This window comes from Alligator mississippiensis, chromosome 8 (assembly GCF_030867095.1).
Source record: "Alligator mississippiensis isolate rAllMis1 chromosome 8, rAllMis1, whole genome shotgun sequence".
Classification (NCBI taxonomy): Eukaryota; Metazoa; Chordata; order Crocodylia; family Alligatoridae; genus Alligator; species Alligator mississippiensis.
In genome coordinates, this window is record NC_081831.1 from 71,437,599 (window position 1) to 71,453,266 (window position 15,668).

At 40.6% G+C, this 15,668-nt stretch overlaps 1 protein-coding gene across 4 annotated transcripts in view; it reads right to left on the minus strand.

Moving 5' to 3' along the window:
• The window catches only part of GRIA3 (glutamate ionotropic receptor AMPA type subunit 3), a 216,799-nt gene that overhangs the window by 51,541 nt on the left and 149,590 nt on the right, over positions 1 to 15,668 (minus strand). For all 4 annotated transcript variants that reach the window (XM_019487777.2, XM_006270988.4, XM_019487778.2 and 1 more), the window contains exon 11: positions 9,023 to 9,399. In XM_019487777.2, the coding sequence (XP_019343322.1) occupies positions 9,023 to 9,399 (377 nt within the window). The remainder of the gene's footprint in view (positions 1 to 9,022; positions 9,400 to 15,668) is intronic.

Genomic DNA, 15,668 nt, shown 5'->3' on the forward strand with positions numbered 1-15,668 from the left:
AAAATGGCTCCAGCTTCTCTCTCAACAAGCAAGCAGGAAGGGCATAGTCCAGCGGTAACCCTTTCATAGCCACTCTCAGCTTGCTGGCTAAATGGGAAGCTGGCAGCCATTTTGCAACACAACTTCTCTATGAAAAAAGCCAGTTTTAGGCCACGACTCCAGAAAAGTCTTTTTCCCTACATTCTGACTTCAAAAAACAAGATTTGCGGGAGATGTGAGGTACGTGAGAAAATATGGTACTTAAGATATTACTTGAGCACACCCCCAGGAAAATGAGTAGAGCACAGAGGCTGTAAGGGCACATCCTGAAAAGACTCAGTCTATGGTGGCCATAAAATTACCAACTTCATACATGACATACGTTCACAAGGCTTGCCCGATTCTGGGATTAAATACACAAGGGCCTATGTGCTCGTGGTTATAGGCATGCATACAAATTTTATAGCCATGGCTTTAAAACCTCCACTGTTGTCATTTTGGCTTTAAATGATTTTTTTTTTTTTTAATGAGGCCTGAAGTTGACAGAGAAGTCTCAGCCTTCAAGGAAAGAATGATGGGTATCACTAATGCTTTAGCGCACTGCTTACTTGGTCCTTCCAAAACACACTTGGCCATCTTATCCCAAGGAAGGCATGACCAAGAAGGGAGACAGTGCTTAGCTAGATAACAGGAAGTGAAGCACATAGCTCTTGTGTAAGATGCACAGGAATTTATTTCTGAGGAAGAGTAGAGGACATCAATGTAGAGATCACGGCCAGGAATATCCTGTGTATGGATTTCAAGGAGCCTCAAACAAGCGCTTCCATTTCAAAAGGCAGCCGGGCTTGGCAGAGGAAAGCAAACACTGTGAATGAGTGTGGCCAGAAATATGTCTCCTCTACCACTTCGCCCATAGAAACAGAAGACTAGCAAACACCGAAAACTTTCTCCACTCATCCATCCCTGACATATTCCTTGGAAGATGAGCAGTAAGCAGGGGACAAAAATATCCCCAGGCTATTAAGAAAAATGCTATGCTGGCTGATTAGAGCAATGCATGAGTCAATTCAACTTCCCACTGAGGCCTGCCCAACGGGAGAGACTCCAGGGAGCAGCAGGAGGCCTAATCAGCGGGGCAGCTCCAGAACCCCTTGCTAGAGAGGTCTTTTGCCAGCAGACTTTTGGCTTCAGTGGCAGACTAGCCTTTCCCCTTGATTAGTTCAGATCACTCCAGTACACTAGCATCAGTGCCTCTTGAGGATGGCCTAGCTTGAAAGAAACAAAGATATTTCTTGCTGGATCTGTCCCTAAACTGTGAAATTAGGCAACAAGCAAATAGGGATGTAATATATTCATTAAAATTTACATTTGCCAAACAAGAATTATCAACAGGTTGCTCTTGTCAGGGCCCAGTAGGAATTAGAATGAGACTGAATCGTACACGTTGACATGGAGACATTCTAGTGTATTTTATGTTAATTAAATTTGCATATCTAAAACCCACTGTTCCAAATCAGGCATAGTCTTATTTAATAATCTGCAGCTTCAGCACGGCCATTGCTGCCTACACCACTAGTGGAGCACAGAGGAGAGCAGAAACTATTATTTTACTTCATTTTTTTTGAAATACGATAGACAAAGGCTGAAGAAATAAGATAAAATCATTGTAACCAGCCAATGGGAGGGATCCTCCTTTAAGCTGCCTTGCTCAAAGTAAAACTGCCTGCACAATAGGCCCCAAAAGCTTATTGGAAGCTCATTGCCCTATTCCTTGCTCATGCCAAACTCCAATTTTAGGGCAAGATGTTGAGTACTGGGGAGCTGCTCCTGCCATCCATGGAGGCCGGTGGGGAGTGACTAGGCATCTACTTCAAGTTACGCACAAACTAATCAGGGATATTCAGGCCAGGAACATTGCACCAAAATGTTAACTAATCATTTTCCCCCAACTTTCACTTGCTTCAGTAGAAGAAAGATCAAATCTCAAAAATGTTAAGTCCACAATCCTGGATGAACAATGGGAATGTTCATGAATAATACTGAGAAACTGAGCCCCATCTGATGTAATTGGAGCAGATTTTACCTTAGGAAGAGTGCATTCGCCATACATGGAGGAACGAGTATGTCTAATTTTTAATTAGCTTGTGTAGTCTTTGGGGTTTCATACAGTTTGTCAAAATTGTGTTATCTTCTAGTTTGAAAATTAAACTGGGTTATATGTGGAACAGGGCATTTTACCTGCCCCAACAACTTTAATTTTGGCATTTCCAAAGCTTTGAATACTTTCCTTTGCAACCACTATGTCTTCTTAACATTACTTTTTTGTATGTCATTTTTATAAATGACTGCAGAAAGACTCTATAACGTGTAAGGAGTCTTTCTTCCTGGCTCCATGAAGTAGAAAGTGTCGTTTTTTTTGAGCAAAGAGCAAGGAAAAAAGTGAAACTCAAAACACCTTAAAGTTGCTTCATATTTTTTTAAGACAATGAAATAAAACGCCCTAAAAATACGTATTTGTATACATTTGGACTCTGTCACATATTGTTAATTTTGCATGTTCCTATATCACCTATGCAAGAAAACGTGCCAACTTCAACAGTGTGAGAAACCAATTAGAGCAGATCAGGTTTGTAGCAGACACATTAGGCTTGTCCTGGAAATAGAGAAAACGGGGAAGATTTAGCTGATTGTTGGTTTCTTCCTGTCCTGAATGCCATGCCTTGCCTAAGCAGTGCATGCTGGGTGTCCTTCCAACAAGGAGAAATTACATTCCTCGTGGCAGGGTCCTGACTCCCCACCTCAGAAACATGGATGGCTGATAATCTACCTGTCGGTACTCAGTGAGAGTTTGCCTGAGCAATGAATAATTAAAAAAGCTATCAGTTGGGGAAAAAAATAATCAGTGGCCAACTTTAAAAAGGCACACACAAAATATGGCTAGCAGTACTCAGGAGTGGGGGGGTTTGCCCTGGCTAAGAAATGATTCTCCTCCGTCCGTCTAGCCCAGGAATCCACAATGGCAAACCCCACTGCAAGAAGAGACACAGACACTAGTACTAAAACTTTGATGGGTGATCGCACTCACCTCCTGACTGCCTGGAGTTTAGTATCTGCAGAAGTTACTACGTCAAGCCTGTACCGATGTGAAAGAGGAGGTAAGGGGTTTGGGAGCCACACTGTTCAGCTCCAGAGATGAAGTACTGCCTCTTTGCCCATGAGGAAGTGGTGACTATCATGGTATGAGCAAAGGCAGACACAAGTCCTCACTTTTGTGAACTGCGCTTGCTTCTTTAATGCAAACTCTCATACAAGACACACAACCAATAGAAATGATCAAGCCTTCTCTAAGGAGAATCGTATCGCCTGGCTTTTCAAATGTCAGGTCTCTTTCTGTGGAGTAGACCTGCAAAGCTGTTCCTTCTTTCAGGGGTCCGGACAGAAAGATACATTGTGGAATGAAGATCAGACTACCTCAAAATCACTAGCTCATCCTGGAGATGCAAGAGATGAAAAAACATGGTCGGTTGGCTACTGAAAAGCCAGGTTTAAAAGTAAGTTATACCAATGTAAAGCCAGTGTTTATAATAGCTCAAAGAAAGTCTCTCAAGATATTCCTCAGGGACACAGAGCAAGCAAACATCTGTTGGGGATGGCAGCAAAAGCATGAAGTCCTATGTGGCTAAAGGAGGTTAAAGACTTGGGTTCAAGTCAGCAGCAGTGCTGCCCTACATGCAACACAGAAAATGTATCTGTGGGAAGTTGTAGAGCTGAGATCTATTGTGAAGGAAGCTGATGATTTCAAAACCTGCCAGACCCCAGCGACTAGAAACTGCAACGCAGGTAAGGTGAGCCTGCTGAGTGGCACGAGGCTGATCTGTATGTGATGGTTCTGCATCCCTAAACCTTTTTAGTCAATCTTTGGGTAAGAAGAACAAGGAAAGGAGCTTTGTTTAGACATGGAGGCAAATCTGATGGCGCACATTTAAGGAGAGGATGTACCATGGATTCATTCCTCAAATCTATTCCCTTAGAAAGGGTTCAATGTGCTCTGTAGCTACCCAACCCTGCTGTGGGACAGATGGGCTACTGTACTGAAACCCCCTAGGCTACCTAAAGGAAGAGAGGCAACAACAGTGAGACCACCGGCCCGTGCGATAGCACAACATTCGCCCAGTACTGCGTATTTGTGCAGTGCTTGACACACACAGAAAAGGTAGTGCGTGCTGTCTATACAAAGAACAACATTCAAGGAGAGCCTGGGCTTTACTACGGTAATCATGAGATGAAAGAAGGTGGGTCACTTGAAGAGGTGGGCTTTCCTGAAGGACCTGAAGTGTAGGAGAGGGTTCTCCATGGATGAGGAGCAGTTCGGCAATCCAAGAAGCCATTTCTGCTGAACCTGGAGTAAGTTTCTATTTGCTCTAAAAGATTAGATCATTTTTCAAGAAAGCTAGGTGCAACCAGAGAGCTGCTTCTGCCAGACTGCTCCACGGAGAATAAGTAAAACACGCATGACTGTGATGAGGAGAGAGAGAGAAAAAAACACCCATTCCTTTTTTGCAGTACCCTGTGTTATAACCAGTGATAAGGACAGGATAGAGACAAAAAAATTCCACTGAAGAAAATAAAGATGAAGAGTGGAAGTGCAGCCCCATCAGACAAAACCTAGAACAGAGCAGAGCAGGGTCTGGCAGCCTCATCATTTAGAAATCAACCTTTACCTCCCCTCTCAGCCTGCTGGGGCTTAGTAGAAAACCTCTGAATTTAAATCAGGCTGATCATACAAGAATAGTTGCACTTTTTGTATGAGGGAGCCACTTAACTCTTTGTCCATTACTCAGAAAATAATGATAGAAAAACGAAGCACAACTTCAAACACAAGCATCGATTGTTCTGGGCAGGTCATGCCTGGATATGGTATGCAGCACTGCTTTTTAAAAAGGGTCCATCTCCAAAACACAAACAGCTTTGATGTTTTATCAAAGCCCATGCTTTTCTGAAGTGGATGCTCCCTCAATGAGACAGCATGCTGTACAGCATTCATTTTAAACAAACCATGGTATTAGCTAACACATGGAGATTGATGCAAAGATTAAGCAAGTGAATGGCAGTGGTTGCAATAGAGTACTCAGGTGGTGCTTTCAAATGGAAGTGTGCATACCTTGAGAGGAAGCATGAAGTGAAATGAGAGCAAATTAGGAACAAGAGAAAAACAAAGCATTATTTTGTACAATTCGCATTCGTCTAGCAGAACATTAAGACTGGCACATAAATTCTTAACTTTAGTCAACATAGTCTGAATTTTCCCTCTATACTACAAAGTATTTGTTGTTATTTATAAAACATAATAAAAAATTTGGCTGAACTTCTGAACTTCTTTCCGGCAGAATCTGAATCTCTACCATCCCCTTTTCTTCCAAACACACACATAATTTGCCACACACAAAGCTTCAAGCCAACTTCTGCCCTTGTATCACCAGCAAGCCCTCTGTCTGGACAGAGCTGCCTGGGGTGTACATTTGTGCAGGACTTGGCCACGTGACCCTTACCTCAATTGACAAGTTTGAACACAATAATTGTATTTAAAGGTCTAGCTTGAAATATCCCATTCTCTCACCGTAGGAACGAACAGTGGGGCTTTCCAGTGCACGTGGGTACCAAACTCTCATCAGTGCTTCTGAAAATCCCACTAAATGTCATTCCTGTTGCCTTTAATAGGAGTCACTTGGATCTTAAACTAAGAGAATAAGGCCTTAGAACGCTACAGCCTTAAACTCCCAGATTCATGTGACACTTTTTAATAAATACCTTTCTTTTATGTCAACAATTGATTACTCTATCAGTCCAGGAATGGTGCATCCTGGGCTAGGTGACCTGGCAACCCTACAGTTCTTTGATTCATTCATCTGCATGAATAAAGAGTGAAGGAAAAGGCATTGTCTCAGCCTGGAGGGAAATTATTTTGCTCAAACTAAGTTATACATTTGATTGTGTTTGGAGCTCCTTTTTATTTCTTGTACATAGCCTCTCTTCCAAGAAGCCAAGGAAATCTATGTTTGATCCACCAAGACACACCATGACTCTGACTACCTTAGCGTACTATGTTGAAAACATAATATTCTTTTGACAGCAGAACAAAATTGTGGGTTTCATAGTCGGGTGGACTTTATGCTATATGATTCCAGTTAGATGACTCCTATTAAATACGGAGAGGAGAGTATAGGGATATATCCTCTGGAATATCCATTCAAAATACTCACCCAGTACAGATCTAACTAGCCATTAGATGTCACAGTTGTTCCACACAAAGGCAGCTGAAAGAGCCTTTATCAGGAAGTACAAAAGTGATCTCTCCAGACTGCTTGTTGGCATCTCTCTAAAAGTGTTGTACACTCTCACACAAGAAATGTATCCAGACAAAACTCACAACGGAGGAATAAACCCCTTTTAATGGCAATAAAACAATATGAAACATTCAATATAATCAAAACACTATGAATGATGTAACCCTCTTAAAAAAGTATGGATTCAAAACGGAATGCTTGGGAATCGTCTTTTTATAGGGAAAATACACTAGACATTAAATCAACTAAAATCAACTGAGCCCTCAAAGTAACAGTGTTTCTGGAATTTAAAATGAAAATTATTAAATTTTTCTTTTTGATTAAAAAAATCATGCAGCTGTCTAGCCATGTGTTACCTTTGTGGATAACAAATTAACTGAAAAATGTCTTCAAATGAGGTGTCATGTATTGAATTGACAGTTTTTGCTGGACATATATAATAAATAGATTTACTTCCTAGGTCTTTCTAAGGCACCTATAATTGCCATGTTGACAAAAAATAAAATACGTTCCATCATTATGCAAAATACAGAAGGCTGAATATGTCAAAGAATCACATGAGAGCTTAACAAAAATCCTATGCACTTCTATTTACTGTCAATAAACAGGTCGTGTGGAAACAGTGTAATGCCTGCAGCTTTCCATGTGATGTCTCAATGCTTATTTCCCGGTCTTTTGAATTGGGCAAACCCATGGTCAACAGCAATTTAAATGCTATCACTATTAGTCATTTTTGGCAGCAAGCAAAAAGGCATAGTTTCATTACAAATTTGGAGATCAAGGCACAAACATAGTATATAGACATGAGGAATAGGCTAAAAGCTATGGATATAGAGTGAGAAAGCATACCGGAACATTTACCCATTTAACAGATTCCTTGATAAAATGAATGTGTGCACATACTTAGGAAAATGTGCTTTGTGTGTCTATTTCTGCTATTTTTTTTTTGAAAAAGGTAATATTGGGCACCTGTACACGTGTGTTAACGTGTTTTCCTAATGTGCGCTAAATTTAGTACCTCCAACATGGGGTACTAAATGAATGTGCACTAGGCTGCGCTAATGCATAGTAGTGCAAGCGTGCCTTTTTTAGGTAATGTTTAATGCACAGTAGCCTATTCTACAGTAGCCTGTATTGGCATGGTTTTTTTACACGCTACTTTAATACACAGTAGAATAGGCTACTGTGCATTAAAACACATGTGTAAATGCACCCATTAAAATCAACGGTTTTTTTAACTGTTAAAATACACACATTACAAGCACTGAAAGATAACAGGACCTCTCCACCATCTCTGCATGCCTTGGATTCTCACTGAAGTGAATAGGACATTTGGGTGCGCAGGAATGAAAGCTCAGCACCTGTACTAGACTATAACAGGCAAAATTCAGGATCTTTGCAGTCCATGGGAGTCTTACCTCTGACTTAAATATGGCTATACTCTCACCCACAATTTCTATTATTCTATAGATTATGAAAGTCTGGTATTTTTTCAAAGTCTTTGATACTGTCTTCTTATTGAGAAGGGCACAAAAAACATCTGGCTATATCTGGTTTGAACATGAGTACTTATTAAGAAAATATTTGGCTCTTTCAAGCAAATTCACAGCTCCTTTAACAAAGTTGTTAATAAAGTCCATATGGCTTATGTTAAATCAAGATGTATTTTCTATAATCACAGAAACTATACACTGAATTAAAAAATATATACTATATTCTATACAATACCAGTTAAGACTCCTTAGAGTAAAATTGCATGGATTTACTGTTCATCACAGATGTTTTCTAACAATGTATCTGTAGAAATATTTTATCGGGATATTTGAAGAAAACATTTGAAGTATACATTGTTCAATCAGAATTTCACCACTCTGCAATGGCTCTCATGTTTTTCCTTTAAAAAAAGCAATAAAATTCTACGGTCTTAAGATCAATGTTGTGAAATAAATTAGAACTAACATTGAACAGGGTTTACTAATGCCTTATTCAGAAAGACTGTTTCCATGAATAAAAAAAGCAATTTTATAAAAACTGGCAACACTTACTAGAAGGCCACGTTGACTATGAAAACAAGGACACTAGGCTAGACTAGATTTCCATAATGATACATAAACAGTACAATACAGAAACAATTCTTAGAGGGCCACATATGGAGAAATGAACATATGAAACATGACGGTAAACAAATTAGTAACGAAGGAAAGGATGGTGCAACAGAAACAAAAAATAAAAAAAATAAGGTACAAAGGAAAATGAAAAGGTTAGCATAAGCTATGGCTGGCATGGAGGTGTTTTAAAGTGCTGTTGCATGTGGTTTTTGAAGGAATCAATTCTTATTTTGCAAAGCAGAATAAATATGTTATATGCACCAAGCAGATGACCGTAAAATGAGATATGCAGCAAAAACACGGTAGCCCTCCAAGCATTGCAGAAAATGTAAAACCCTATGCATTTTACAGTCTCAACATGGTGTATATAAGTTCTTGCAGAAATGCATGAATGGCATTAAAAGCAATGCCAGTCACACACCAGGTGAATGTCGGCAAGCATAGCGGCTTGATGATGAAGAGCTTAGCATTGGATGAAATGTTAAACAAAAAATTTGGAATTAGAAAAGTTGAAAAAATAACATATATGCACCATGGCATCAGCAAATGACCATAAAATGCAAAAAGGTGATGGAGTGATATGGAACAAACCTTGGAGAAATATCGCATCCTTGCTGCATAAAGGCACCCAGGGAAAACCAAAGGCTGTTAAATATTCCAAACTCATTTGGAGGGTCAGGAGGGTTCTGAGGGTCACGTGGTTCTTCGTTGTTGTCTTCCAAATGCCATTCATAAGGGCTGAATCTGCTGACTAGGAAAAGAACTACGCTGACTCCAATATAAGCAAAGACTATACACATCCAAATTTCATAAGCCAAAGGATCCAGAAAAGAGAATACTCCAGGCTTAGATTTCTGAGGCTTCTTGATCATGATGGAGATGCCCAGGCTCATAAAAGGCTTTGAAAAGTCTATGACTTCTTCTCGTACAAGTGTTATGGTGAGTGGGGCAACGGCTATATCTGCTCTCTGAAAAGACAGAACATATTGAGATGAGTTACATAGCAGCCACACATATTTGCAATCTGCAGTCTCAAACCAGATCACATAATAAAGGAGAAGAAGAATCAATAGGCTAAAAGTCTTTGCAAACTGCCTATACTTTGCTGTTGTTAAAATGACTTAATTTTCCATCACCAACAAAATATTATGTATACCTCTCTCTGAGGGGTTCAGTAAGGAGGGACACTTCTATCTTATGTACATTTGTTTTTCTATGCAATTAAGATGGGTGAAGGATAAACACAGTAATTTGGACAATGACATTATAGCTAATTCTACACTTCCTGCAAATAAGGCGGTCTATGTAATACGGTCTTAATATAATCTTCACAGAGAATGTACATTAAGGTCCAGAACAGCGCTAAACTGTCTTTAAACTAAAATCAAAACCTGTGATTCAAGGGAATGATTTGGTGGATTGAAATCTCACAGAGATTATTTTGATGAGGGCCTTTTTGATCCCCTTTCTCTTCCACAAGTTGTGTGATGATATTTTCTTGTGTCTCAGGTGAGGATGATATGAACAATAACAGCGTATGGGTGATCCACTGACGTTCACTTTGTCACAGGCTTAAGTATATTGCTGGTCACTAGTACCTGTCTTTACACACAAATCCATCACTTATGGTATCTAGCTGGCATGATTTATAGCTGCAGTAACCTGTATGCCCCTAAATGCAGGTGGGGTTAGTAAAAGAGCTGCAAGAAAAAGGACTGGGCATTTTAAAAAAGTAGTTAAACCCCACAGGTTTTGAGAATGTATGTTGTATTTTTCATAAAAAGGCTACTCGGCAATATATACTTATTTTAAACCTTTGGTATCATTTAAAGACTCTCTAGCAATTGATAAATATTGACATTATTTAATCAGCTGATGACATCTCACTGATAATGAAGAATTTCTGAAATGTCCAACAAGCAGTGTACAAGAACAATTTAGATGATCAGTCTCTAAAACACTGTGCACCATGGCAGTGAGATTTCTGTTTCCAGCTGTGAAGTAGCTATCTTTGCCCAATGAAAGCGGCTTCAGTTGAAGTTGAGAGTAGCAGTTGATAGGAAAGGTTAATAAGAGCTGATTAAAATCAGTGCCATAAAAAAAGTGAATATTGCCTTTATTTAAATCCGATAGTGATGTTCATTTCAGCACTTGATTTATTGCTCACGTTAGAGAGGGTCTTTTGGAAGTTTAATAAGTGTAGAAGAAGAAGCAGACTGTATAGCTAGTCACAATGACACAACCTGTTTACCTGCCAGTACAACTGCAAAATCAAGTGTATAGGATGTTCTCTAGATATCTTTCATTAACATTAAAATTGATTTTCCTGATTATGTCTATGTGAAGACTGCTGTACTAGGCCCAATATAGGCCTGATTATCTCAGCGTTCAATATAAGCAAGCATATTGCTCATAGAGCAAAACACCCCACATTGGCTCAATGTGCTGAATTACTGGGTATATGCACAAGTGCACCGGGCTGAATAAGCAAACAAGCGCCCTTACCAATTTTGTAGATGCAAGTAAGGAAGATCTTTGAAAAACTGGTCCTTTACATATATTCTTAGAAGACTTTTATGTGTACTATACATGGCAACTTGCACACCTGAAAGATTACTCTTCATTCAGGAAGAGCATCCACAACTGACCTTTGGTCACTTGTTAGTCCAACATCTAATTTGAAGTAGCTTAAATTAAAAAATGGAGAACTAAATTTTCTTCTTGGAGGCCAGGCATGTATTGCGAATATGGTTCAGGTACACGGACATACAAAACACAGTTCATGTACATGGTGGTGCAACTTCTATGGGGGGCAATTTACCTAAGAATCCAGTAAAGAAACTGTAAGGTTCTGGGACTAATTTAGCAAAGTCAATACATATGTAGGTGACAGTACATGTGTTTCACTATGATGAAGCAATAAGAACCCACGGCTTGATTGGGAGATGAGCTGCAGGAAAGGGGTCAAGTGCAGAAACATTTTGGTATGCTTGAGGAATATTACTCTTTGCTACATCTATAAAGGTAAGGATTGATTACCTAGAGTGATATTTCAGGATTTTTCGAGACGATAAGGCAGCTGTTCTGTTTTGTGCTGACAGCAGAGTTTTTGAAGGCTAAAATCTTATGTGGACTATATCACTACCTTATTTATATTGAGGAACCTGTTGGAATCCATGTGCCAGCAATTTATTTTAAATGACATTATTTTGACCCTAATCTTCTGTCGCTGAGAGGAAGGCTTGGTTTTACTTTTAAATGATGTAAATCAAAGTAAAGTATTACAGAATAATTTCAGACATGAGTTACCACTATTTATATCTGTCACATATTTTGTGGGCAGCGTCTATGTTTTGCAATGAATTTTAAGTACTTTTCTCTGCTAATATTGATTCTGGAGGTCAAACTGGATGCTAAAACCAAAGCAACCCCTCCAATTAAATAAACACATAAAAAAACATACCAGAAGACACCTCTCTTCCACCCACCCCCCGACAAATGGAGGAGCAAATGTTAAAAGAGGAAACAATTGTGAAGATATAATATAAAAAAATAAAATCCTTGCTGATGATCACAACTCTAAAACTGGTACAAGTAAAGGGTAAGAGATCTGATCCCGATCATAATCACATTGGTGAATGATGAAGTGAGGCCAATGTTTGTTTACTTACTTAGGTTTAAAAATAATTAAAAAGATGCTTATCCAAATCTCTAGGGTGCCCTAGCACATCATTAATAATTACAGAACTATAGTGAATTTCTCTCGTGATTACAGATGTGGATAGGCTCAGCCCATAACAATTGAGCCAGATTTAAATAAACCACAAACAAACCCTCCCCAGTGAAGAAGCTGAAGGGTTTCTAAAACAACTAGCCTTGCTAATCTACGGGAAATGTTCATGATTAATGGGGCTTCAGGCATCTTCTTTATTGCTCGCTGCTTCTGAGCCGAGCAAAAGAAAACCTTATGAATTCCTGCAAGGCTTGCTGTGTCTCTACCCGCTCATGCCGGAGGGCGGGGGAAGCCGAGGAAATAAATGTACAGACTGCCGACCACAGGAAGGCTTCCTACTCAGTTAGACAGATCAGAACTAACTTGGTGGTGGAGGAGCAGCTGTCTCTTGATTGACAGGGGAAAATACCACATACAGATGTCCTTCCATATGGGAGAAGTAAAGAAGCACAGAAGGGTATATAAGACACTCCTTTTGCCATAACTCAAGATGGGGTTGGGAGACTGGAGATAATCAAAAGCCTGGAGATAATTCCCCATTCCAGGTTTGGGCAGCAGAGACAGACCTATCATGAATATATGGACAGGGGATTAGGAACCTCATATTTTTGTTTGTTGCCGTCTGCAGGCCTGGTAATCTCTTTGCCAGTGCTTTGCTTTTCAAGGTGCAGGAGTGAACTAGCACCACTTTGCAAGACCTTTGTTGGAGCTGGGAAATGGTCCAAAACTCAGACTGCATTCAAGATGTAATCTGAACGTCTCTCTACTCCTACGTAAAGAGTAGAGGGACACTACACCAGGTGTTTACCAAGTGATTTCCACTGGGAAACAAAACCTCAGCTGCCTCTTGAAGTGTTGACTAAGGATACAATGGAAACAATAGAAGATAATACTGGGGAATCATGCAGTGCTCGTGATTAAAACTCGACCTTTGCCAATGTATAGTGCTATTTGAGATGCCATGATTTCTCCATACAAGAGAATAAGCAACCACAGCAGGTGTCTATGTAAGATGTGTGCCAGCAAAGGTTGACATTTGAATGGCACGTCCCCTATCCAGGGAGAAGATAATATCAACACAAGGGCGAAATTAGTGGTTTTTAACACATGAACTGACTTTTGTTTACAAACATGATACAATCTTAATGTATACAAGGCAAGTTGAAGGCTTAGTGCATATTAGCTGGATGAGGAAAGCCCAATTATTAACATGTGTTAGAACTGTTTGGACTATCACTTGACTTGTCTACACTCCTGTTAGACGACATTTTCGTTAAGAGGCATTAGTTAACACTAAAAACATGCCTCTTCCTCTAGGGGAGGCATGAAGTGTTCATTAATTCAATCCCCACCCTACCCCTGTCAGATAGGGAAGTACTATCATCCCTGTTTCACAACAAGAGAGACCAAGACAGAGGGAAACATAAGTTAGGGAGCAGAATTAGGGAACTGAACCAAAAGCTCCTCCTTCCCTTGCTTCTTTTCCACCCAGAACATAACAGCTGCAGATCCTGCTCCTGAGAGCACGGAGATAATTAAGCACAAGAGGCCAGAACCACGTGAAGCAGAACGTATTTAATTGCTAGTGGTAACTCTGTTTAGTCCAGTGAAGTATACAGGCTTGCTGAGTCCTACATACTGCTAGGGAGAAGGTGCAGCTCCTGCTTTTCCTTGTTCCTCCTTTTTACTGCATTTTTACCTTTTGAAAGAGTTTATAAAGCCCCTTTTATTAAGGGAGGATGTATGGGAGTTTTAGGGCTTGGATTCCTTTTTTTTTTGGTATTCATAATTAAGAAATGCGGACAACCTGCTGTTAATGATGTGAAAACCAGCTCAGGCCCAGGGAGGGGAAGATTTCCCTGGCTGAGCAGTAAAGAAAGAACAGCAGCATACTTTTAAGAAAGGAAGAGAAGAAATACAAGCTGGTAGAAAGAGACTTATTCCAGATAAAGAAGAAGAGCCATTGTTTAGCCTTCAAAGGCTGGTAGGTATAAAGCCCCGAGTGACAGTATCTCCTGTGAGCACTCAGTGAGACGTACAGTTGCTAATTAGCAGAAGTCAAGGGGATGTCATTAGTGGATGGATCACTGCAGTGGTGTAACTGAGGTGGGGGGGGCATGACTGGGGTAAAAATAGCTGCCTCAGTCATCTTAGAGTAGCCCGGCTATGCCTCTGGGTCACTGGAGGAGAGGACTTGCCTTGGTGGCTTGCTCTGCTTGTCAGAAAGACAGTGGGGTTAGGAGAGGGCTCGGCACTGTTTCCACCCAGGCGGTACCTGTGGGCTTCAGTAAGAGTGGGGCAGGATACTCAGAGGCCAGAAATGCCTATGTTTATGTAGCGTGTGAATGGGAACAGGTGTCAGGATCTTTTGCAACCTATTTTGGTGCCTTCCTCACAAGGACTCTGGAATAGATGTTAACGCACAGTCTTCCTACACGACCCTCACCATGCAGGTGCACAGCCAGATTCTCCAGTCTGGCCTGACACCATCCTGCCAATGCAAAGGGACCAGGAAGTGGCCAGATCCAGCCAATGAGGAGGAGGGACTTCCAATACGGCACCATCTATCCCGCCCTGACACAGGGGATGTGTCGTGAGGCAGGGAGAAAATCTGCTAGAGGTTATTGGCTGCCTTCCATGGGGACTGCTGGTAAGTAAGTTAGATAAGAACATACCATTGGCTACTGTGGTTTATGCTGAGGTCACGGCTGACACATGGACCCTGCAGAGCACTTCTGAGTCCTCTTTCTGTTTCTCTGGCCCCAACAGACGTTACTTATAGTATGCAATTAAGCAGTGAATCACGCACTAAACGTAGACCAGCTGCGCGTGCAAAGTAATTATCACACAATAAAAAAGACTATCCAGCTATAAGAAGAGCCAAGCAGCTATAACATTAGTGCTTGACAATGTGTAACTACTTTATAGCTGGTTTTTATTCAGCTCTAGTCTGAACATGTAGCAGGACCCTGGGAGTGGAAATGCAGCACAGCTAAGAATCTTCTCCTTAATTTAAGAGAGAACGTGTAAAACTGAGGGTAACCTGGAAATCTAGATTTTTAGTTACAAGAACATAGTTCCAGAATCTCCTGGCCCCTACCCAGAATCCTTTGTTCCCCTAAGGGTCTGTAAAAGAACAAGGAGTTTTCTGTCTCTTCTCTCCAGGCAGCCCATGGTGTCCCAAAAGAGGCAGAGAGAGGTGAGAGAGAGAGAGAGAGAGAGAGAAAGCCAGCAAGAAAGAAAGAGCAAAAACTAAGCATCAATTAATTTTAATTAGATTTTTAGCAGAGAGATGTCAGACCCTGCCTTTTCTACTACCATCCTTAAAGCAGCACTGAAAAAAGGACTGTAGGAAGTTGGCATGGAATAGGATTTGCATAATGTCTCCTCAGCTGTGAAGACAGGTGCTGACAAACTTGTCAGGTAGCTGGATAGGGCCGGCACAGGGCAGGGGCACCATGGAGTAGTGCATCCTACAGCAGCTTAGTTGCACGGCAGATCAAA